The 25,985-nt window shown below is 36.3% G+C and overlaps 1 protein-coding gene across 1 annotated transcript in view; it reads right to left on the bottom strand.

Moving 5' to 3' along the window:
- The window catches only part of CFAP299 (cilia and flagella associated protein 299), a 603,823-nt gene that overhangs the window by 372,509 nt on the left and 205,329 nt on the right, over positions 1–25,985 (bottom strand). Inside the window, exon 3 of the mRNA XM_063107460.1 lies at positions 3,983–4,073. Within this exon, the coding sequence (XP_062963530.1) occupies positions 3,983–4,073 (91 nt within the window). The remainder of the gene's footprint in view (positions 1–3,982; positions 4,074–25,985) is intronic.

Here is a 25,985-nt window from a genome sequence, read left to right as displayed (position 1 = left end):
ATTTTGCTTTTATCTGTATGCTTACTTGATTTTTCACTTTCCTCCCCAAGTAACTCTAAGCTCCATAGGCACTTGCTATCCATTGTATCCCAAGCCACTAGTCAGTGAGCTCCTGGATTTGAATGATTCACTAAGGGAAAATGTGTATAGTGGAACAGACGCAGATCAACTGCAGGTATAAGATGATTAGCCTAAGAAAGACATTGAGATCAAAAGTCAAATGGAAGTTAGAAAACTATAAGATAATTATGTCATAGACACCAAGATAGATGGGAAAACAGATCAACTATGTAAATACCTCAAAGTAGTGTAGAAAGAAATTGGAAATTATTGTCTCAGAATAGTCCATCTTGCCTTTTACTCTAATTTCTACCTCATCTTTTCTTCATATAATCATCACATTTTGACCTCTAAAATTTTCCTTAGTTTCTATCATATACATGAAATGTATATCTTTATTCAAGCATTTTCTGTAATTCTACCATTCTATTGCAACATTTTTGTACATGTGCTGCATATAAAGCTCAATGTTTTATCTAAACTAAACGTACGGAACACCATAGTAATTTACAACAAGAGTGTTTTGGAGAAGATGTAAAGAAATAAATGTGTGTGTGTTTATATGTGCTTGTATATGCGTGTGTGTGTATTTATACACATACATATACATAATAGACACACTCACATATAGAAAATTGTAAGTCATTCACGAAATTATATTGATTGTTGAATTAAATCAGATTGCCTCTGGCTTAATACAAACTTCTTTAAAAAAGGATTTATTTCAATAATAACTATGCCAACAGCATCTGATCCACTGAACCATTAGAACTATTAAAGAAAGTATAATTTTCAAGAATTTTTATTCTTTGTGTAGCAGTTATATAAAGTTTTAATTTTCCTAAAACCCCATTTCCTTCCAAGGCATAGCCCTGCAATCACACGTCAAAGCAGTATGTTTGTAGGAATGATCTGAATGCATTCACTAAGCAAATAATACTCCAGCTTAAGCATTAAAAGTATTGGGGTGGAGGGCCCATGGGGACAGGAGATAGAGAGGAATGCTGTTTTCCAGAGCTCCAAATCCATAGCAGAATGAATTCAAGGCCTAAATGGAAAAAACTAATAAATCAATTTTTCAATTGGTTGGATAGAGGGAGAAACAGGACACCTAGAACAAGAATCAATTGCACTATATAGCATTTGAAATCTGGAATCACCAAAGTTAAAAATAAAATTAAAAATTGTGAGTATTAGAAAGCAAATCTAATCTTCTAATTTCTTAGCTACATTTAAAGAAAATTACCCCAGAAAAGTGGTATGAAATTAGTACTTCAAACCATATGAGGCCATTCAGACCAACTATGTCAGCTCTAAAACTATGTAACAATTTTTTCTAGTATATACTTTCAATAAGAAGAAACAAAAAGAGTAGCAAATGTCCCTCTGGGATGAAGTTCTGCATTTATTTTGCACCCACACATTACACAGAAAAACATTAATGCTTAGGAAATAGTCATTTCCCTTGGAGAGTTAAGACTATTCAGCATATGCAGCTGTAGACCTCATAAAACTCACATATAATTTTTGCTGACAGTGAATTAAAATAGATTCAAATCTCATGAATATTGTATATTTTATAGAACTACTTTTAAAAATGCCTATTCATTTAATAAACGGCTTTTAAGTAAGCTTCTGATAAGCTTATGATAGTAATAATTAGATCTATCTAAGATAATGTTACATTTTTGTGTAAATAGTTTGCTATAAAACCATTTGGAGTCTGCTTTAAGAATAGACATGGATATAGGAAAAATGAGCCTTAACTTCTACCCTTGCTGCAATGGTATTTATTCTACCCATTATAATAATACTACAAATTCAAAGACCCAAATAAATAACCATAAGTTTTTTTCAGAGTCAGTGAATTTACCAAGATTCTAGTTTCCAAATCAGAGGCCACCCACCCAACATTAAACTTTACATATTTAGCATACTCAATAAAAGTTAAATTTAGGACCTTTTGTACAAAAAAGTTTGTAATTAAGTAATAAAGATTGTTTGAAGCAACAATGCAAAGAAAATAGACACACTCAAAGCAGAGCTATCTCATCTTCCCAAACCCAAATTCACCACCCTACCTGACAGAAGTGCCTGTACAATCCATCTTCCCTCCTGTTACAGCGAAACATAGCTTCTGCCCCTATCAAAGGCAAACTTTTTCCTGGTGTTTTGGATCTCATCTCCCCAAAAGAAGTCCTCTTAGGGACTTCTCTGCAGCAATTATTCTCTTTATATTTCATACCATCAACACCATCCTCTACTGGATAATTCCCACTAACATAGAACATGGGTTAATAGTACCCATCCTAAAACAAACCTCCCTTGACTCCAGCCTTCATACAAATGTCACTCAATGTCTATGCTATACTTCACTCTGAAAATCCTCAAAAACAGTTGTTTTTCTTTATTTTCAATAATCCCCCTTTTTCCTTTCTCAACCTATTCCATAATATATTCTCTCACACTTCTGGAGGCCAGACATTTGAAACCCAGGTGTCAGCAGAATCATGCTCTCTCTGAAGGATCTGGGGAAGAATCTGCTCCATCCCTTGCTCTTAGCTTCTGTGTTGCTGGTAATCCTTGGCGTTCTTGGTTTGTAGATGCCTCACTCTAATCTCTGCGTCTGTTATCACATGATGTTCTCCCTGTGTTTTTGTGTCTGTGTCTCTGTTTTCTCCACTTATAAAGACACCAGTCATATTGGATAAGGGCCCACACTAATTGAATATAATTTCATTTTATTACATCTACAAAGACCCTATTTCCAAATAAAGTCACATTAACAGATACCGGAATTAAGACCTCAGCATTTCTTTTGTAGGGACATAATTTAACCCACAACAGATGATAAAAAATTTGCCATTATTTTTGGCTAGATAAATGTTATTGGTTACTTCAGTGAGAGCTGTTTTGGTAGAGGGGTGTGGGCTACTCTTTTTGCATTTAACAGTCCCCTTATTTCCACCCTCACCTTTTAAAAATCTCTCTTAGCCTTCTTCTTCCAAGAAAGTTTCCCCTATTTCAAGTCTGATTTAATTCAATTATCTAACTTATTTTTGTCTCTGAAGTACACTGAAGGTTTTGTCTGCAAGTGAAATTTTCAGTAGACCTAATAGTGAAGAAAATTCCAATTTCTTTATTGAGAAAACATTGGTAAAATAGGTCTCCTTATACATATACTTTCCTGTTCTAAATTTTTCATCACACTACTTCTGATTATTTTTCTGTAAGTCAGTCACTTACTACAATCTCAGTATGAGTATTTGTCTGTTTTATTAAATTTGATTTGGAAGATTTTAATGCTACAAAGGCTGTTATCACTAATATTATGTTAATAAAGCATGAAAGTAAATCTTTATTACAAATAATATTAGTGATCTTTACATATTTGATCTAGCACACATTTTAATAAAGCAAAAGCATGTTTTCCTTGGATGACTCAAAATCATGCCTTCCTATTATGTGGAAGGAACATAATATCTTATCCCCCACGGTAGGACTATAAGGAAGACTATAGAATTATCTCCTAGGAATCACATTAAATCAGGTAGGCAGGGGACAAAGCTTGCAGGTTGGTGGGTGAAGGAACTTGGGGAAAGGTAATAGGAGGTCAGGCTGAAAAGAAGCAGGAGGTTTCAACCTAAGACTAGAACAAAGTTGGAGATGACAACCAATCTGCCAACTACAGGCATTTTCTCTGCAGTAGATGTTTAGAATACTAATTTTTATCACCGTTTGGCTATTTCTGCATATGTCAACGGAAATTTTTTAAAAATCTACATATATTTCCATAACAAATAAATGATCAAAAGCTACATTTTATCCCTCATGAATTACTTTTAAAGGAATATATTAAAGGTTATATTATTGACTGTGCCTTCAGTGTGTACATTTTAAGCTGTTGGTGAAAAGCACTTACACTCACTTCGCCATTGCGATTGTCTTCCTCTCTCACGGCCAGGGCCTTCAGAAAATTATCTTTCAGATCTTTACCAGCACTTGTTAGTGTCCTGTAAAAAGCAGGTCTTTGGTTATAATGTATTAGACAATAAATATGTTTAAAACCCTCTGGAGCCAAAAACCATGCTTCTTTATTCCAAGTGACAATTTCCTTATAACATGAAAACCATATACAATCATTATAATCTACTACATTCTACAATTTAGTTTCATATAGTTATAGAATCTTTATTTACAAATAATTGGAATTAAGTCAATAAATAATTTACATATACATATTAATACTCATGCCAGATACAATTAATTTTATTTATATGCCCATTTTATTCTTTTTATTATAGCAAGAAAAGTCAACATATTCATATGCCTCACTTCCCACAAAAATTTTAAATCACTTATAATTTAAGTACAGTTTATTTATTAATTTAAGGAAATTAAAATACTAGGTGCCTAAGCCAAAACAGATACTGGAATAGAACATTAATTTTAGCTCTATAAGTGGAGATAATGAAATCAAGAACGAAAACTAGGTTGAGTTATCTTTGTCAGATGAGAGGAAGCATTAAGAATTCAAGAGAGAAATAACTTTCTCTGCAAATACATTTTAAAGGAAATTTATCAAAAAGATCTCACTCAAGCAACCTTGAACCAAATAACAAAGAATGAGTGCAAGAATGATTTGTGAAATAATAATCCTTTCTTCATATGGCAACTGCCTATATATTCGACAAACTTTTTCATTATGTGTTCACTATGTACCAGACTGTACCAGGGCACAATGACGACTAAGACATAGTTCCTGCTCTCAAGTTGCCATGGTCTCATAGAGGTAAACAGTTACATAAACATAATGGCATACCGTGTGATAACTGTATTAGTGGAGATATGGACAGAATATTAAAGGAGCTCATGGGATAAATACGCTCCTATTTAAGGAAAAGTCACTTAAATTTAAAAATAATTATTAATAAACCAAGTGTTAAAAGATGAGAGAGTAGTAGCCAGCTTGGGGGATGGAAGAAGTCGAGGGTCATCAGTAACTACAAAGGAATGAAACAATACAAATGGAAAACTGCAAAGCAGTCAGAAAGTGAATAAGAGTTAGCATTTTTATAGACATACTGTTGTAAATATTTGGTAAGACCACACAGCTAGTAGCAGCAGAACCTGGATTCAAACCCAGATAGTCTGGTCCTGGAACTCATAACCAATAGGCCATGAGGCCTCTCAGGGAAGGCCTTGTATGCTACTTAAGGAGCTTGGAACTTGTCTTCCAGAAGGTGTTGAACCACAAGGGTTATATGCAAGGAAATAAGATGGTCAAATCTGTGTTTTAGAAAGAATATTCAGCAGCTTTGAGAAATGTAGCCTGGAGGAGAGCAACACTGGAGGGATTAATTAGGGGTCTATTTCAAAGCTTTAGCAAGAGTCGAGGAAGATCTGATTTAAAGCAGTGGTGATAAAGATAGGAAGAAAAAAGATAGATCTGGGAAATGTTTAACTCTACCAGTACAGACCTTTAAATTGACCATAACTTATCTGCTTTTGTTTTTCTAGCTTTATGCTTCTTGGCTTGCAGTACGAATATCAATTAATAATCCAACATCTAAATATACAGAGAAAACAACTGCTAATTAGTACCAATGGTTAGAATCAGATATTTGAGAAATTTTTAAACCCATTGTTCTGTACAAAAGTGGGTCTTTCATATTACAATATATCCTAAGCACTACCCTAACATTAAATCTCTAAAATATCAAATTCATTTTGTCAGTTGCTTGCTCAGAAAACATGTATTATTTCTCTTCTGCTCGCAGGATAAGTTTCCAATCACTTGGTCAATTCCCACCAAATTTCCTGCTTATGTTCTGTTTTAAAATCACAATCTGTCAGAAATTCTCTGTGAAGTTTGAAAGAGAATTAGTTTTACATGTGCATTAGTCAGGACTGGTTAGGTTATGCTATAATAAAGAATGGCCCAAATCTCAGTGGCTTACAATTATAAGGGATTATTTCTAAATAATATCATGCATCAATAGCAGGTTTCTGTGGCTCTTCACCTTGGAAAGATCAAGTTATGAAACAGCCTCTGTCTGAAACATCTTTCATTATCGCATTGAGAAAAAATTGAACATGCCACACACTGGTTCTTGGAACGTCTGCTTGAAACTAACACATTTCACTTCCACTCATGTTTTCTTGGCCAAAGTAAGCCTGAAATCAATGGGGGTAGAAAAGTGTAATCCTGCACAGGGAATTGTAGCAAATACTTGTGAACAACAGCCCGTGCTTCTATGGCTTCCTATAGCATAACCAAAGGTTGAGAGTGGAAAATTCAGTAAATAAGAGCAGCAAAGAAAACAATTTGAGTGAATTGTAAAAATACAGAAAATGTGTTAAACAATGTAGTTCATTGCAAAATAATTAAGTAAAGATCCTTTTGGAAAAAAAACAGAACCTTCCTCAGCATACCCACAAACCATCTTAAAAATTATAGTTGAAGGGATGAAATAAACTTTGGTATCTGGTCTTCTGTGATAGTTGTATATGCCTATTGTTTTGGCTTTTTCAACACTCCTCCCTTTTTATTGGTAACAGAACCCTGATTTTTATTTGGGCAATGCCCCTACCATACTCTATGCCTTGGTAGAATCAGGTACCCTCTTACCACAACTTTTACCTCCCAAATCTCAATTAATGAATATGTCTCAAGCTTTAGCAATGTCATTTCATCTCATGAGAATGCAAATCCTAAACAGAGAGACACGCAACAATGAAAAGCAGCTAGAGTTGAAGTGACTGTTGTTAACTCCTACTACATAGCCTTATTCAACTTTGTCTTTGAATCTATGATAAATGGCATTCTTCCAATAAATTCTCTTTTTTGATTTAGTTCATCAGAATTGGATTCTATTGGTCACAACCAAAACCTGTAATTGATGAAATGGCTATTCAGTTAAGGTACTCCAGAGTTTCTAAAGGTTTCCACATAGTAAGTCTACTTCCCACTCCTACCACTCCCAAACATACCTTGTTTTGCTGTAAATCTGTAGAATATTACGGGTTGATTACCAACCTGTCCCACAACACAAATTATCAGTTTTGCATGTATGCTTTCAAGGTTATTTTCTACAGTTTATGTGTATATATCTGTGTACTCATAAAAATATATATGGTATCATAAGGTAAGTTGTTCATTTTATTACATATTTTGCAACTTACTGTTTTATTTCTGTTGTTATTCTTGTTCCTGGGAATGGATGTTTATGAGAGTGCCAAAAAAGATGAAAATTATTTCCAGGTATATAAGACACGAAATACCAGAAGAATAGATTTCTAGGTACCTTTCACTAATAGGGAAGAAATTCCTAATATTCTGCCAACCCGGGCTTTCTTGCTAATGGCTGAGGTTTTCAGCAGATGTCTGGGATGGACAGAAAAATGGAGTAATAGGCAGTTGAATTCTTGCTGCACCTGGATACTTACTATGGCAGACACTGTTCTCCTTTGTTCCATAAAAATGAAAGACTCAGTTTTTACCAGGACATTCCAGCTGCCTGGAATAATGACATTTCTTAGCTTCTCTGAAGAAAGTTATGTTCATGTGACTAAATTTACACAATGGGATCCTAGTGAAAATGATGTGCAACTTCTAGGAAGTGGACTTACAGAGGGGAGGGGCATCCTTTTTCCCTATAGGTAGAAAGCAATATAGTGAACATAACTCCAGCTGCCATCTTGGATTTAAATTGGAGGCCACTATTATGGAGCAATAAGAGAAAGGAATAGGGTCCCTGACCTTGAAGCACCATCTGAACTTCTTGAATATGAGATTGAAAAGAATTTATATTTTGTTTCAGCCACTGTAATATTGGGGTTTTCTATTATTCTTAACCTAACCCAAACAAATAATATCCCATATGAAATTTGCTTACCCTTCTGAAAAAGGTGTTGTGTGATTGGCTTGGTGATGAAATTGGACTTTAGCCTTATATGTAATAGTCTAAGGATTTCCCGGGAGACTGTTTTATTTACATAATGAAAATAAATTCTTTTTTAAACCATCAGAGGATTAGTCTTTTAAATGGAAACATGAGGTAATGGAAATTAAATTGAAATAAGAGATAGGACTTCAATCTTTAAATCCCAGCCAACTACCAACTGATTACTCCGAGTCATCACATTCTTTTAACCTGTGTTTCATGATGGGCTAAATAATTTCTAAGCCCCCTCTCAGATGTAAAACTTGTCATTTAAAGTGACTATACTGTATCACCAACCACCAATCATTAATTTACAATCAGTTAAGAAATGTACTATTATACTGACAATACACCTTGAACTATACTGTTCATTTTTTAACCATTATTCTAATTTTACACAGACTTAAATCATTTCCTACAAACTCTATGAGGAAGATACAAGTATTTTTATTATATAAATTGGAAACAGAGAGAAAAAGAGTCTATGGCCCCTATGCCATTTGCAGGAGAGAAAAAAACTTAACATTTTTATTACCATCCTGCAGCTGAGAACCTGAAACTTCTCAGCAAGAGGAAATACTGGAAAAGAAAAAGTTAATGCAGAGTGTGTGGTAAGGAATTCTTAAATCTTTAACGTGCACTACTCTTATTTAACTAGGTTTATTTAAGAGTCAGTGACCTGAGAAACCTTGCTTAAATAAATATTACAAAAAGAGTCACTTCCTCAAGAAGTGGAGTAGGTCTGTTACAAATCTTAAAGTTATAAGTTTTATAAAGGCAAATACTCCATCTTTGTTGTTTACACTCCACTGCACTTTCAGTATGGGGTAAAAGTTATATGGATGAGTTAATTTTTACCAACTGTTTAATCATTAACTAAAGGTATTTATATAATCCTACATGAATGACGGTAAGCATATTTTTAATCCTCAAAAATTAGGCTACTGGTTTTACAGTGTAAGTACATTGTTCGTGTATTGTATCACACACATTCATGTTATTAGATTAACAATCAAAGAGAAAGAACAGATTAAAAAAGAGAAAAAATTCAGAAACTGTTAAAGTAGAAATCTATTATTTTTTTATTTTAACTTCTCAATATACATTATAGTTGATTTTCGAGACCCTTCACCTGTTCCTCTTTCCCCTTCCCTCTCTCCCCTCCCCTCCCACATCATATCTGTTCACTTGTCTTAACAAGTTCAAGGAATTGTAATTGCTGTACCTTCTTCCCCCCCACACCCCTTATTTGTTCGTGTTTATTTATTTATTTTTAGCTCCCACAATTGAGAACATGTAGTATTTCTCTTTTTGTGCCTGACTTGTTTCACTTAACAAAATTTTCTCTAAATCCATCCATGTTGTTGCGAATGGCAGTATTTCATTCTTTTTTATAGTAGAATAATATTCCATTGTACAGATATACCACATTTTCCTTATCTACTCATCTGATGATGGACATTTGGGTTGGTTCCAGCTCTTGGCTATTGTAAAGAGTGCTGCAATAAACACTGGAGTGCCGGTATCCTTTTGGCAAGATGATTTCCATTCCTCTGGGTATATTCCCAGCAGTGGAATAGCTGGGTCATATGGTAGATCTATCTGTAATTGTTTGAGGAACACCCATACAATTTTCCATAAAGGCTGCACCATTTTGAGTCCCACCAACAGTGTATGAGAGTTCCTTTTTCTCCACAACCTCTCCAGCACTTATCAGTTTCAGTCTTTTGGATATTAGCCATCATGACTGGAGTGAGATGGTATATCAAAGTGGTTTTGATTTGCTGAGTGATGTTGGGCATTTTTTCATGTGTCTGTTGGCCATTTGCATATCTTCCTTTGAGAAATTACTTCCAGCTCCATTGCCCATTTTTTAATTGGGTTATTTGTTTTTTTGCCATAAAGTTGTTTGAGTTCCTTGTATATTCTTGATATTAATCCTTTGTCAGATGTATATTTTGCAAATATTTTCTCTCATTCTGTTGGTTGTCTTTTCACTCTGTTGATTGTTTCTTTTGCTGTGCAGAAGATTTTTAGTTTAAAATAATTCCATTTGTTTATTTTTCCTTTAGTTGCCTGTGCTTTTGGGGTCATATTCATGAAGTATGCACCCACTCCTACTTTCTGGAGTGTTGCTCCTATGTTTTCCTTAAGGAGTTTTATTGTTTCAGGATGTGTATTTAATTCTTTAATCCATTTTGAGTTGATTTTGGTATATGGTGAGAGGTACAGGTCTAGTTTCATTCTCCTACATATTAATATCCAGTTTTCCCAGCACCATTTGCTGAAGAGGCAGTCTCTTCTCCAGTGTGTAGACTTTGTGCCTTTGTCAAAGATCTGATGGCTATAAGTGTATGGGTTAATTTCTGGGTTCTCTATTCTATTCCATTGATCCATGTGTCTCTTTTATGCTTGTATCATGCTGTTTTGGTTATTATAGCTTTGTAATATAGTTTAAAGTCAGGTAGTGTTATGCCTCCAGCACTTTTTATTTATTTTATTTTTTTATTATTTGCTCAGGATTGCTTTGGCTATGTGTGGTCTTTTGTTATTTCATATAAATGTCTAGATAGTATTTTCCATTTTTGAGACAAATGTCATTGGAATGTTGATGGGGAATACATTGAATCTCTAGATGACTTTGGGTAATAAGGACATTTTCATATTGTAAATTCTTCTGATCCAAGAGCATGGGATACCTTTCCCTCTTCTTCCCTCCCATTTCTTCTCTCTTTAATTTCTCTCAATAGTGGTTTGTAGCTCTCATTGTAGAGATTTTTCACATCGTTGGTTAATTTTATTCCTAAGTATTTTATTTTTTTGGTGGTTATTGTAAATGGGCTAGCCTTCTTGATGTCTTTTTCTGCATGTTCACTGTTGGAGTACAGAAATGCTACTGATTTTTGCATGTTGATTTTGTATCCTGCAACTTTGCTGAAATCATTTATCAGCTCTAAGAGTTTTTTTTGTAGAGGTTTTAGGCTGTTCAATATATCGGACCTTATCATCCACAAACAGGGACAGTTTGACTTCATCTTTTCCAATCTGGATGCCCTTTATTTCTTTCTGTTCTCTGATTTCTCTGGCTAGTACTTCCAACACTATGTTGAATAGGAATGGTGAGGGTTGGAATCCTTGTCTAGTTTCTATTCTTTCAGCTTTTCCCCATTTGGGATGATATTGGCAGTGGGGTTATCATATATAGCTTAATTGGGTTGGGATACTCTCCATCTATACCTAACTTGTAGAGAGTCTTTATCATGAATGAATGTTGAATTTTGTCAAATGCTTTTTCAGCATCTATAGAGATGATCATGTGGTTTTTGTCTTTTCTTTGATTGATGTGGTGTATCACATTTATTGATTTGCATATGTTGAACCAACCTTGCATTCCTGGGATGAATCCCACTTGATCGTGGTGCATAATTTTGTGTCTGTGTTGCTGTATTCTGTTAGCTAGTATTTTATTGAGGATTTTTACATCTATATTCATCAAGGACATTAGCCAGTAGTTTTCTATTTTTGATATGTATCTTTGTTTAGTTTTGGTATCAGGGTGATGTTTGCCTCATAGAATGAGTTTGGGAGAATGCCCTCTGTTTCAATCTCTTGGAATAGTTTGTAGAGAATTGGTATCAATTCCTCTTTGAAGGTTTGGTAGAACTCTGCAGTGAACCTGTCCAGTCCTGTGCTTTTGTTTGTTGGGAGCCTTCTGGTAACAGCTTCAATCTCTTTTATTGTTATTGGTCTGCTCAGATTTTGTCTATTTTCTTGGCTCTGTTTTGGTAGCTTGTATGTGTCCAGAAATTTTTCCATTTCTTCCAGATTTTTAAATTTGTTGGCATATAGTTGTTTATAGTAGTCTCTAATGATTCCTTGTATTTCTGAGGTGTCAGTTGTAATATCACCTTTTTCATTTCTAATTTTTGTTATTTGGGTCTTCTGTCTTGGTAGTTAGTCTTGCTAAAGGTTTGTCAATATTACTTATCTTTTCAAAAAACCAACTTTTTGTTGCATTGATCTTTTGTATTGTTTTTTTTTTTTGGTTTCTATTTCATTTAGTTCTGCTCAGATCTTAATTATTACTCTCCACCCACTAACTTTGGGTATGGGTTGTTCTTGTTTTTCTAGATCTTTAAGGTGAAGTGTTAGGTTGTTTATTTGTCATCTTTCCATTCTTCTGAAGTAATAATCATTTAATGGAATAAATTTCTCCCTTAGTACTGCTTTTGCAGTATCCCACAGGTTTTGCTATGATGTGTCATTATTTTCATTAGTTTCAAGAAATTTTTTGATTTCCTGTTTAATTTCTTCTTTGACTCAAATGTCATTAAGTAGAATGTTTAATTTCCATGTGTTTGTATAGTTTCCAGAGTTTTGCTTGTTATTAATTTCTAATTTTAATCCATTGTCATCAGAAAAAATACATGCAATTATTCCTTTTTTTTTTTTTTTTTGGATTTGTTGAGATTTGCTTTGTAACCTAACATGTGGTCTATCCTGAAGAATGTTCCTTGTGCTGATGAGAAGAATGAATGTTCTTAGGCTGTTGGATGGAATGTTCTGTAGATATCTGCCCAGTCCAATTGGTCTAAAGTGTTTTTAAAATCTTGTGTTTTTTTATTGATTTTTTTCCCTAGATAATCTTTCCAATGTTGAGAGTGGAGTGCTCAGGTCCCCCATTATTATGGTGTTAGTGTCTATCTCATTCTTTAAATCTAATAGTGTTTGCTTTATAAATCTGGCTGCTCTGACATTGGGTGTGGATATATTTATGATTGGTATGTCTTCTTGATGGATAGATCATTTTATCATTATGTAGTGGCCATCTTTACCTCTTTCTATGGTTTTTGGTATAAAGTCTTTTTTATCTGATATAAGAATAGCTACTCCAGCTCGTTTTTCATTTCTATTTGCAGGGTATATCTTTTTCCACCCTTTCACTCTTAGTTTATATGAGTCTTTAAAGGTGAGGTGAGTCTCTCAAAGGCAGCATATTGTTGGGTCCATCTTTGTAATCCAGTCAGTCACTTTGTGTCTTTTGAATGGGAAATTTAATCTCTTTACATTTAGAGCTTTTATTGAAAGGTGTTGATATACTCCTAGCATTTTATTGATTTTTGTTTAGATGTCTTCCGTACCTTTTGTTCCATTCTTTCTAATTTTCTGTTTGTCTCCTGAATTTGTTCATTTCTTCAGGTGGGAGATAAACTATTTTTTCTCTTTATTGTTAGCATTTTTGTTTTACTGGTAAGTTTTGTTCTTTCTTGAGTATTCATGGTAATGATGGTTGTTTTTCAGGTAGTACCAAACCCAGTACTCCCTTGAGAAATTCTTGTAAGGCTGGTCATATGGTTGTGAACTCCCATAGTTTTTGTTTGTCTGAGAAATATACTATTTGTACTTCATTTTGGAAGGATAGCATTGTTTGGTAAAGTATTCCTGGCTAGCAATTTTTGTCCTCTAGTATTTTGAATATATCATCCCATTCTTCTCAGGCTTTTAGGATTTCTTATGAAAAGTCTGATGTTAGTCTGATTGGGGCTTCCTCATGAGTGAGTTGCTGATTCTCTCTTGCTCCTTTTAAGATTATCTCTTTGTCTTTGAGTTTTGCCAGTTTGACTATCACACTTCTTGTAAAGGACCTTTTTGGGTTGAATATGTTTGGGGATCTTTAGTCCTCCTGAATCAGAAGATCTGTGACTTTTCCTATACCTGGGAAATTTTCTGCTATTATTTTGTTGAATATGTATTCAATGCTATTTCCTTTTCCTCCCCTTCTGGAATGCCCATGATTTGGATATTTGAGTGCTTAAGGTTGACTGTTATCTCTCTTAGATTTTCTTCAGTTTTTTAAATTCTTTTTTCTTTTTTCTGGTCTGCCTGTGTTAATTCAAACAACCTGTCTTCAAGGTCAGAAATTTTCTATTGTGCTTGTTCTAGCCTGCTGGTTAGACTCTCTGTGGTGTTTTTTATTTCATTGAATGAATTTTTCAGCTCCACAAGATCTGCTACATTCTTTTTCAGGGTGTTGATTTCTTTGTACATTTCTTCTTTCAGATCATGTATATTTTTTTCTCATTTCATTGTGTTGTCTAACTGAGTTTTCTTGTATCTCATTTAGTTTCCTTAGAATTGTTGCTCTAAGAGCAGCCTGAGGCAGCGGGAACCGAGGACGGGGAAGGTGACAAACCAGAGGCAGAGAGTGTGCGCACGACCTGGCACAGCCCTGTGAGTGACCCCTGACCCGGCCCTGCACGGGGGGCTGACGCCCACCCGGCTTCCGCCTGCATCACCGGGCCACTCACCGCCCTGGGGCTGCCTCCATTTTCTCAGGTGTGGCAGCTCCAGCAGGGCTCAGCCAAGCCTGTCCTCCTTACCTGGCTCAGCTCCTCACTGAGCCTTCCCACCTGCTTTCCCTAGTGCGGGGCTTCCCGGAGCCTCTGGGCTGGCCTCCCCTCCCACACCCTCTGCGGTTCTCTGGCGGGGCTGGTGGCATGGGGCATCCCCGGCCAGCGTCGGGAGGGCAAGGAAGTATGGGCGGGGCCGACTGTCACTCCACCACACCCTGGACTCTGGCCCATGGTAAACTTCCTGTTACTGGGAGGCAGATACCATCTCTGTGGCCACCAGTTCGGAAAAACGCCTAACCAATTTCTGGTTAGGAATAGTGTGGTAGGAGAGTTCCCAAGTCCACTTGAACCTGCCAGAGAGCTGATGGCAGGCAGGCACCAGACTCAGTTGGTGCCGGGAGGATACAAAGGTGAACAGTGTGCTGCGGGCTCCTCCCCCGAGGAGCTCACGCTCTTGTGTGGGAGATAAGACAAGTACACAAATAACCGGGATACCAGGAGGAAGGTGATAAGTCCTGAGAAAGATCTACACAGTGCTACAAAGGCACCCAGAGCGACCGGTCGTCTATGCCTAGCAGAAACCTGGTAGACTTCCTGGGCGAGGCAGTGCAGAGCACGGTCTTGAAGGCCCAGCTGATAGATGAGGGTTGCAGAAGACACGTCCCAGCCCAGCCCAGTGTGCACAGAGTGGGGAGACGTCCAGCCAGGGAGGCGGAGACTCGACAGAAACCACACACTCTGTGGGGTTTCCACTGCATGATCCAACAGCCCGGGCCAGAGCACATGAAACAGGGAGAAGTCCTGCACGGGAAGTGAAAGCTCAGCAGAGATCAAACACCCTGTGGTATGTGATCCAGCAGCCCAGCAGAGTCCAAGCTGACCAGAGAGGTGGCTCCCCGGAGAGGCCCAAGACCCGAGGCAACCATAAACACGAGGCATTAGAGGCCAACTGAGCAGTCACGGAGGTAGCCATACCAAATTGGCAACCGCAGCAACATCTTAGTTAGACAATAGTCCCAAACCGGTGGACTGTGAAACCCCCTGCCACAATGAATAAACATCAAAAGAAAGATACTAGAAATACAAAAAATCAAGAAAGTACAGCACCAAAAGTAAATAAATCTCAAACTCTAGATCCTATAAAACAAGAAGACCTTGAAATGACTGACAAGGAATTTCGAGTGATAATTCTAAGGAAACTGAATGAGATACAAGAAGACTCAGCTAGACATCATGATGAAATGAGGAAAAGTATACAGGACCTGAAAGAGGAAATGTACAAGGAAATCAATGTCCTGAAAAAAAATGTAGCAGAACTTGCTGAACTGAAGAAGTTATTCAGCGAAATAAAAAACACAATGGAGAGTTTAACCAGCAGGCTTGTCGAAGCAGAAGAGAGAACCTCTGAACTTGAAGATGGGCTGTTTGAAATAACACAAGCAGACAAAAAGAAAGAAAAAAGAATCAAAGACATTGAAGAAATCGGAGAGAGATATCAGACAACCTTAAGCGCTCAAATATTCGAGTCATGGGTATTCCAGAAGGGGAGGAAAACGGAGATTGCATTGAAAACATATTCAACAAAATAGTGACAGAAAACTTCCCAGGTATAGGAAAAATCACAGATCTTCAGATCCAGGAAGCCTAATGATCTCCAAACGTATTCAACCCATAAAGGCCTTCTCCAAGACATGTTATAGTCAAATTGGCAAAACTCAGAGACAAAGAGAGAATCTTAAAAGCTGCAAGAGAGAAGCATCAAATCACGTATAAGGGAGCCTCAATCAGGCTAACATCAGACTTTTCATCACAAACCCTAAAAGCTAGAAAGGAATGGGATGATATATTCAAAATACTAAAAGACAAAGATTGCCAGCCAAGAATACTCTACCCTGCAAGGCTATCCTTCCGAAATGAAGGGCAAATAGTATATTTCTCAGACAAACAAAAACTGCGGGAGTTCACTACCACACGACCACCCTTACAAGAAATCCTCAAGGGAGTACTGGGTTTGGTTCCTGAAAAATAACTACCACTGCCATAAAAACCCAAGAAAAATCAAAACCCGCTAGTATAATAAAAATGGCATTCATGAAGAGAAAACAAACAAACAAAAACGCTATCTACAACCTAAGGAACCAACAAACACAGAAAACAAACAGTAAATTAGAAAGCAAGGAACAAAAGACACCTAAGACAACCAAACAACCAATTAAATGCTAGGAATAAATCAACACCTTTCAATAACAACTCTTAATGTAAAAGGCTTAAATTCCTCAATCAAAAGACACAGACTGGCTGACTGGATTAAGAAGGAGGACCCAACTATATGCTGCCTACAAGAGACCCACCTCACCCATAAAGATTCACATAGACTAAGAGTGAAAGGACGGAAAAAGATTTATCATGGAACCAGAAAAGAATAACGAGCTGGAGTAGCTATTCTTATATCTGACAAAATACACTTTACACTAAAAACCATAAAAAGAGACAATGAGGGACACTACTTAACGATAAAAGGACTGATCCATCAAGAAGACATAACAATCATAAATATGTATGCACCCAATGTTGGAGCAGCCAGATTTATAAAACAAACTCTATTAGACCTAAAGAAGGAAATAGACACTAATACCATAATAGCAGGGGACCTGAACACCCCACTGTCAATATTAGACAGATCATCTAAGCAAAGAATCAGTAGAGAAACACAAGATCTAAACAATACTCTAGACCAATTGGAATTGGCAGATATCTACAGAACATTCCATCCTACAACCTCAGAATATTCATTCTTCTCATCAGCACATGGATCATTCTCCAGGATAGATCACATATTAGATCACAAATCAAGTCTCAACGAATTCAAAAAAATTGGAATTATCCCATGTATTTACTCGGACCAAAATGGATTAAAATTAGAAATCAATAACAAATGAAACTCTGGAAACTATACAAACACATGGAAATTAAACAGCATTCTACTTAATGACATATGGGTCCAAGAAGAAATCAAGCAGGAAATCAAAAAATTTCTTGAAACTAATGAAAATAATGACACCTCATACCAAAACCTGTGGGATACTGCAAAAGGAGTATTAAGGGGGAAATTTATTGCATGAAATGCTCACCTCAGAAGAATGGAAAGATGGCAAGTGAACAACCTAACACTTCACCTTAAAGAACTAGAAAAACAAGAACAATCCAAACCTAAAGTTAGCAGATGGAAAGAAATCATTAAGATCAGAGCAGATCTGAATGAAATTGAAACCAAAAAAACAATTCAAAAGATCAATGAATCAAAAAGTTGGTTTTTTGAAAAGATAAATAAAATTGACAAACCATTAGCATGGCTAACAAAAAAAAAGAAGAGAGAAGACTCAAATAACAAAAATTAGAAATGAAAAAGGTGATATTACAACTGATTCATCTGAAATACAAGGAATCATTCGAGACTACTATAAACAACTATACGCCAACAATTTTGAAAATCTGGAGGAATTGGATAAATTTCTGGACACACACAAGCTCCCAAAACTGAACCATGAAGACGTAGAAAATTTGAACAGACCAATAACAATAAAGGAGATTGAAGCTGTTATCAGAAGGCTCCCAACAAAGAAAAGCCCAGGACCAGATGGATTCACAGCAGAATTTTACCAAACGTTCAAAGAGGAATTGACACCAATTGTTTACACACTATTCCAAAAGATTGAAACGGACGCAAATCTCCCAAACTCATTCTATGAAGCAAACATCATCCTGATACCAAAACCAGGTAAAGATATAACCAAAAAAGAAAACTACAGGCTGATATCTTTGATGAATATAGCTGCAAAAATCCTCACTAAAATACTACCAAACAGAATACAGCAACACATGCATAAAATTATTCACCACGATCAAGTGGGATTCATCCCAGGGATGCAAGGTTGGTTCAACATACGCAAATCAATAAATGTGATACACCATATTAATAAACTCAAACACAAGGACCATATGATCATCTCTATAGATGCTGAAAAAGCATTTGATAAAGTTCAGCACTCATTCATGACAAAGACCCTCTATAAGTTAGGTATAGAGGGAAAGTATCTCAACATAATTAAAGCCATATTTGACAATCCCACTGCCAATATCATCCTGAATCGGGAAAAGCTGAAAGCTTTTCCTTTAAGAACAGGAACTAGACAAGGATGCCCACTCTCACCACTCCTATTCCACATAGTGTTGGAAGTACTAGCCAGAGCAATCAGAGAAGAGAAGGAAATAAAGGGCATCCAGATTGGAAAAGATGAAGTCGAACTGTCCCTGTTTGCAGATGACATGATCCCATATATCGAACAGCCTAAAACCTCTACAAAAAAACTCTTGGAATTGATAAATGATTTCAGCACAGTAGCAGGATACAAAATCAACACACAAAATTCAGTAGCATTTCTTTTCTCCAATAGTGAACATGCAAAACGAGAAATCAAGAAAGCCTGCCCACTTACAATAGCCACCAAAAAAATAAAATACTTAGGAATTGAGTTAACCAAGGAGGTGAAAAATCTTTATAATGAGAACTACAAACCACTGCTGAGAGAAATTAGAGAGGATACAAGAAGATGGAAAGATATCCCATGCTCTTGGACTGGAAGAATCAACATAGTGAAAATGTCCATACTACCCAAAGTGATATACAAATTCAATGCAATCCCCAAAGACATTTTTCTCAGAAATGGAAAGAACTATCCAGACATTTATATGGAATAATAAAAGACCATGCATAGCTAAAGCAATGCTGAGCCAAAAAAATAAAGCTGGAAGCATAACACTACCTGACTTTAAGCTATACTACAAAGCTATAATAACCAAAACAGTATGGTACTGGCATAAAAACAGACACACTGATCAATGGAATAGAATAGAGAATCCAGAAAACAACCCACACACTTACTGCCATCTGATCTTTGACAAAGGCACCAAGCCTATTCACTGGGGAAGGGATTGCCTCTTCAGCAAATGGTGCTGGGATAACTGGATATCCATATGCAGGAGAAAGAAACTAGATCCATACCTCTCACCATATACTAAAATCAACTCAAAATGGATTAAGGATTTAAATATACACCCTGAAACAATAAAACTTCTTAAAGAAAACATAGGAGAAACACTTCAGGAAATAGGACTGGACACAGACTTCATGAATACGACCCCAAAAGCATGGGCAACCAAAGGAAAAATAAACAAATGGGATTATATCAAACTAAAAAGCTTCCGCACAGCAAAAGAAACAATTAACAGAGTTAAAAGACAACCAACAGAGTGGGAGAAAATATTTGCAAAATATACATCTGACAAAGGATTAATATCCAGAATACATAAGGAACTCAAACAACTTTACAAGAAAAAAACAAGCAACCCAATTAAAAAATGGGCAAAAGAGCTAAGTAGGCATTTCTCTAAGGAAGATATACAAATGGCCAACAGACATATGAAAAAATGCTCCAAATCACTCAGCATCCGGGAAATGCAAACCAAAACCACACTGAGATACCATCTCACCCCAGTGAGGATGGCTAAAATCCAAAAGACTCTGAACGATAAATGCTGGTGATGTTGCAGAGAAAAAGGAACTCTCATATATTGTCAGTGGGACTGCAAAATGGTGCAGCCTCTATGGAAAATGGTATGGTGGTTCCTCAATCAATTGCAGATAGATCTACCATACGACCCAGCTATCCCACTGTTGGGAATATACCCAGAGGAATGGAAATCATCAAGTCGAAGGTCTACCTGTTCCTCAGTGTTCATCGCAGCACTCTTTACAATAGCCAAGAGTTGGAACCAGCCCAAATGTCCATCATCAGATAAGTGGATACGGAAAATGTGGTACACCTACACAATGGAATACTACTCAGCAATAAAAACGAATGAAATACTGCCATTTGCAACAACATGGATGGACCTTGAGAGAATTATATTAAGTGAAACGAGTCAGGCACAGAAAGAGAAATACCACATGTTCTCACTTATTGGTGGGAGCTAAAAATTAATATATAAATTCACACACACACACACACACACACACACACACACAGACACACACACAAAAAAACGGGGGGGTGAGGAAGATATAACAACCACAATTACTTGAAGTTGATATGACAAGCAAACAGAAAGGACATTGTTGGGGGGGAGGGGGGAGGGGGGAGGGGGGAGGGGGGAGGTTTGGGTGATGGGGAAACAATAATCAATCACAATCTATATCGACAAATTAAAATTTAAAAAAAAAAAAAAAAAAAGAATTGTTGCTCTAAATTCCTTGTCAGTCATTTCAAGGATTTCCTGTTCTACAGGATCCAGAGCTTGAGAGTTACTATTTTCCTTTGGTGGTGATGTACTTTTTGATTTTTCATATTTCTGGTATCTTTCCTTTGGTGTTTAGTCATTGTGATAGGGGATATCATGGTCCACTCATTCCACCCTGATGTCTGGCCTGGATCCTCAAGGGACTGCCAATTCCGGGCAGCAGGAACTAGCCTGGGATGGGGCTCCTGCAGTGTCTGCCTGTTCTGGCAAGGCTGGCTCAGGGCGTATAGGCCTGGTGGCTCTCAGGCCCCTCTGTGTAGCAGGGACTGCACTGGGCTGGGGGTCCCATGTCACCTGCTTTTTCCAGTGCAGCTGACTCTGTATGTGTGGGCCCGTCAGCTCTCGGGCCTCTCTGGGCAGTGGGGACTGTTCTGGGCTAGGAGTCCCATGGCGCCTGCCTCTTCCAGCACAGCTAACTTGGGGTATGTGGGCCTGGCGGCTCTCAGGCCTCTCTGGGCAGTGAGCACTGGCCTGGGATGGGGGGTTCTGCAGCGCCTGCCTTTTCTGGCACGGCTGACTTGGGGCGTGTTTGCCCAGTGACTCTCAGGCCTCTCCATAAGTTTATTTTGAAGAGTTATTTTCGTAATAGTTATTCTTATTTTTTTTAATTGAAACGTAATTGATTATACATGTTTGTGGAATACAGAGTTGACAATCAGTATCTGTATACAATATGTGATGATCAAATCAGGATTATTAACATCATTACATAACATAACTTTTCGTGTCTGTTACCCAATTTCTTCCTGATCTCTTCCCTTTCCCCCTTTTCCACCTCTAGTAAACATTTTTCTGTTCTAAGAGTTCACTTATTTTAAAGATAGACTCTTTTAGTAAATATATAATACTTATTAATGATCATAAGATTTTAAATGGATAATTGGGAGTGTTTAATAAGCAAGATTCGATCACTAAGACGTGTTCTAATAAGCAGTTTCTGAATAATCACTAAATCAAAACTGGGATTGAATCTATATTAATAGCAGTACTTTTTAGCTGTTGGACTCTATTCTTGTCCAAGACAAAATGCTAGGCATTTTGTAAAAACTTTCAATTATCCTCAAATCAAGCCCTAAAAAGGGATGCGTTTATTTCCGTTTTAGAGATGAAGAGAGATTTAATGAAGTTAAATAACTTGATTATAAGTAACTGCTATTGAGCTTTTACTCTAGATCTCACTGATTCTACATCTTTATTTTACTATATTGATGCCTTACAATATATCACAGCACCATATTTATATCACAGTATTTTTATGAAAATACTGAAAATTCACTGGGAAGAAAAAACTTAAATTAGCTGGGGTGTATGGGGGTCTGGATGTTACCTTGGGAGTTTGCATCCCCTGGTCTTGAGACCTCTACAGAAAGCTAATCAGCCATAGTCAACATCCCAGTCTAGATGGGAATTCTGATCAACTGCACTGTTCAGAGGTACATTTCATTTCTTTTAAAGCCAATTAACTACGACATAGTCTACATTTTACATTTCTAGAATTTACATTCAACTCATTAGCACTTACTTGAATATGTAATTCAATTTCTATGTGCTTTAATTATTTAAAATGTTTCGCATACTTGGTTTTGAAAAAATTAATGAAAAGTTAAAAATAGTAGACAAAGGTGCACTATAAAAAAATCTATGCTATTATATACTTAAGAAATAAGCAAAATTATCTATGAAAAAGTAGTTTTCAGAAATACTGTGCTTTATTTCCATAGATAAATTTAATGACAGAACTATTTGCACATATTTATATTTGTATGGTCTCAAATAATTTAAATTTGATTTTTGAAGCAAAAATGAAAAATTATTTGCAAACAATAAAACATAATTTTATTTACTACAGTGTGTAGATTTTTAGATATTTTGTTTGAGAATTAAATATGGGAGATGTGTTTTTGCTGTATTTTGATGTATGGCACCTGTTGCTCAGTCAGAAACAGATAATCTTTTTGTATATTTTCTCCAAGAAAACATGATACCTTTTTGCTTTGTTCTTTACATATATTAGGAGAGGAAAATTCCACTTTTCCTCACACAAAATGCTTCATGCTTATCTCTTGTGCTTATAAATCTTCACATTCCTTCTCTCAATGCATTATTATGCATTTGCTCTGTATATGTCAGTCTGGGCTGCCATAACAAAATACCCACACACTGGGTGGTATAAACAACAGAAACTTATCTTATCACCGTTCTGGAGGCTGGAAGTCAGAGATCAGTGTTTCAGGATGAAAAATTTCTGGTGAGGGCTCTCTCTTGGTTTTCAGATGCCTTCTTCCTTTGTTCTCACAGAAACCAAGAACAAGCTCTCTGGTGTCTCTTCTTTTTTAAGGGCATTAATCCTATCATGAGGGCCCCACCCCCATGGTCTCATCTAAACCTAATTAATTCCCAAAGGCACCATCTCTAAATACCATCACATTGGAGGTTAGGGGATTCAACATATGAATTTTGGGAAACACACTTCAGTCCACAGCATGTGCTTTCACATTTCAGGACTCATTTTCTACATTTTATTTATTTTCTCGCCATATTGTGTCTTCTTTGTCTTACCACCTCTTTGGTACAACTTGGAACTTCTTCAAGTTTTCCTTCATCATGTGGGGTAGATTAGCATGTCTTCCACCTCCTGAAATATGTAGGATTAAGTTACTGAAATCAGCTATTTGTTCTTCTCCAGCTCTTTTTAGCAAGGTGTGAACAATTTTAAGCCCAATAATCACAAAAAGACCTAAATGAAATAGACCATGGAGATGTGCCTCAAAAATCATGAAGAAAAACTTCCTCTTCCTTATCGTGAATATAAATTTATGCTAAAATAATATACTCAATATAAGATGATTTTAACTTTTAAAAGTGTAGAGTACGACAAGCATTTATAGAAACTGCATAATCCTTACATGCAGAGTCTAATAAATTATTACAAAGCCAACCCCTGTAACTCATCCCCTAGACCGAGAAAAAGAACAATGACTACATCCTAGAAATTTTTGCTCACTCCTCCCTGCTCACAACCCCATCTCCCCACCTCCTCTGCCAGAGGTAACCACCTTCTTACTTTTATGATAGTCACTCTTGTGCTTTTTCTTTATTTCAGTCTTCAACTTTTACAGTCACCATTCCCTTTTATCACTTAAGTATATACCCCTAAATACTATACTTTAATTTTGTCCGCTTTTGAATTTTTTATAAGGTACTGGCATAAAAACAGACACACTGATCAATAGAATAGAATAGAGAATCCAGAAATCAACCCACACACTTACTGCCATCTGATCTTTGACAAAGGCACCAAGCCTATTCACTGGGGAAGGGATTGCCTCTTCAGCAAATGGTGCTGGGAAAACTGGATATCCATATGCAGGAGAATGAAACTAGATCCATACCTCTCACCATATACTAAAATCAACTCAAAATGGATTAAGGATTTAAATATACACCCTGAAACAATTAAACTTCTTAAAGAAAACATAGGAGAAACACTTCAGGAAATAGGACTGGACACAGACTTCATGAATACGACCCCAAAAGCACAGGCAACCAAAGGAAAAACAAACAAATGGGATTATATCAAACTAAAAAGCTTCTGCACAGCAAAAGAAACAATTAACAGAGTTAAAAGACAACCAACAGAGTGGGAGAAAATGTTTGCAAAATATACATCTGACAAAGGATTAATATCCAGAATACATAAGGACCTCAAACAACTTTACAAGAAGAAAACAAGTAACCCAATTAAAAAATGGGCAAAAGAGCTAAGTAGGCATTTCTCTAAGGAAGATATACAAATGGCCAACAGACATATGAAAAAATGCTCAACATCACTCAGCATCCAGGAAATGCAAATCAAAACCACATTGAGATACCATCTAACCCCAGTTAGGATGGCTAAAATCCAAAAGACTCTGAACGATAAATGCTGGCGAGGTTGCGGAGAAAAAAAAACTCTCATACATTGTTGGTGGGACTGCAAAATGGTGCAGCCTCTATGGAAAATGGTATGGTGGTTCCTCAAACAATTGCAGATAGATCTACCATACGACCCAGCTATCCCACTGTTGGGAATATACCCAGAGGAATGGAAATCATCAAGTCGAAGGTATACCTGTTCCCCAATGTTCATCGCATCACTCTTTACAATAGCCAAGAGTTGGAACCAGCCCAAATGTCCATCATCAGATGAGTGGATACGGAAAATGTGGTACATCTACACAATGGAATACTACTCAGCAATAAAAACGAATGAAATACTGCCATTTGCAACAACATGGATGGACCTTGAGAGAATTATATTAAGTGAAACAAGTCAGGCACAGAAAGAGAAATACCACATGTTCTCACTTATTGGTGGGAGCTAAAAATTAATATATAAATTCACACACACATACACACACACACAGAAAAAAAAAACGGGGGGGGGGAGAAGATATAACAACCACAATTACTTGGAGTTGATATGACAAGCAAACAGAAAGGACATTGTTGGGGAGGAGGGAGGAGAGGGAGGAGGGAGGGAGGTTTTGGTAAGGGGCAACAATAATCAACCACAATGTATATCGACAAAATAAAATTTAAAAAAAAAATATTTACAAAAAAAAAATTAATAAATAAATAAATAATGAATTTTTTATAAAATGAAATCACAAAATATGAATTTGTAATATATTGCTTCTTTCATTTGTATTTTTTATTTTCCATATATGTTGGTACATGTAGCTGTACTTCATTCTCATTGTATTCTTTTGTGTGAATATGCAACTATTTGTTTTGTTATTATGGACTTCGGAATAGTTTCTTGTTTGGGTCTATTATAAACATGCTGTTAGAATTTTCTGTACATGTACCTAAGTATAAATTCCTCTAAGATCTATAGCTAGCAATAGAATAGCTATGTTACAGGGTATTTGTAAATCCAATTTTACAAAATAATGCCAACTTGTTTGCAAAATGGTTGAATCAATTTACAATCCCACCACCAATGAAAGTTCCTCTTGCTTCACATCATTTTCAAAATATGGTATTTAAGAATTTTCTAATATTAAGGAAACCAGTGTGTTTGTACTATGTCACAGTGCTTTTAATTTGCATTTCCCTGATTACTTGTATATGATATTTGGCCATATGAATTTCCTCTCATGCAAAATGTCCATTCCAGTCTTTCCTTCACTTTACTATTGAGTTATTTATTTTTTATTAATTTGTGGGGTTCTTCAAATATTCTTGATATTTGGTTTTTATTATATGTACTGTAAGTATATTAACC

The sequence above is a fragment of the Cynocephalus volans genome, chromosome 9 (assembly GCF_027409185.1).
Source record: "Cynocephalus volans isolate mCynVol1 chromosome 9, mCynVol1.pri, whole genome shotgun sequence".
NCBI classification, from domain to species: Eukaryota; Metazoa; Chordata; class Mammalia; order Dermoptera; family Cynocephalidae; genus Cynocephalus; species Cynocephalus volans.
Note: the sequence above shows the minus strand (reverse complement) of the source record. Positions and strands in the feature narration are given on the sequence as shown.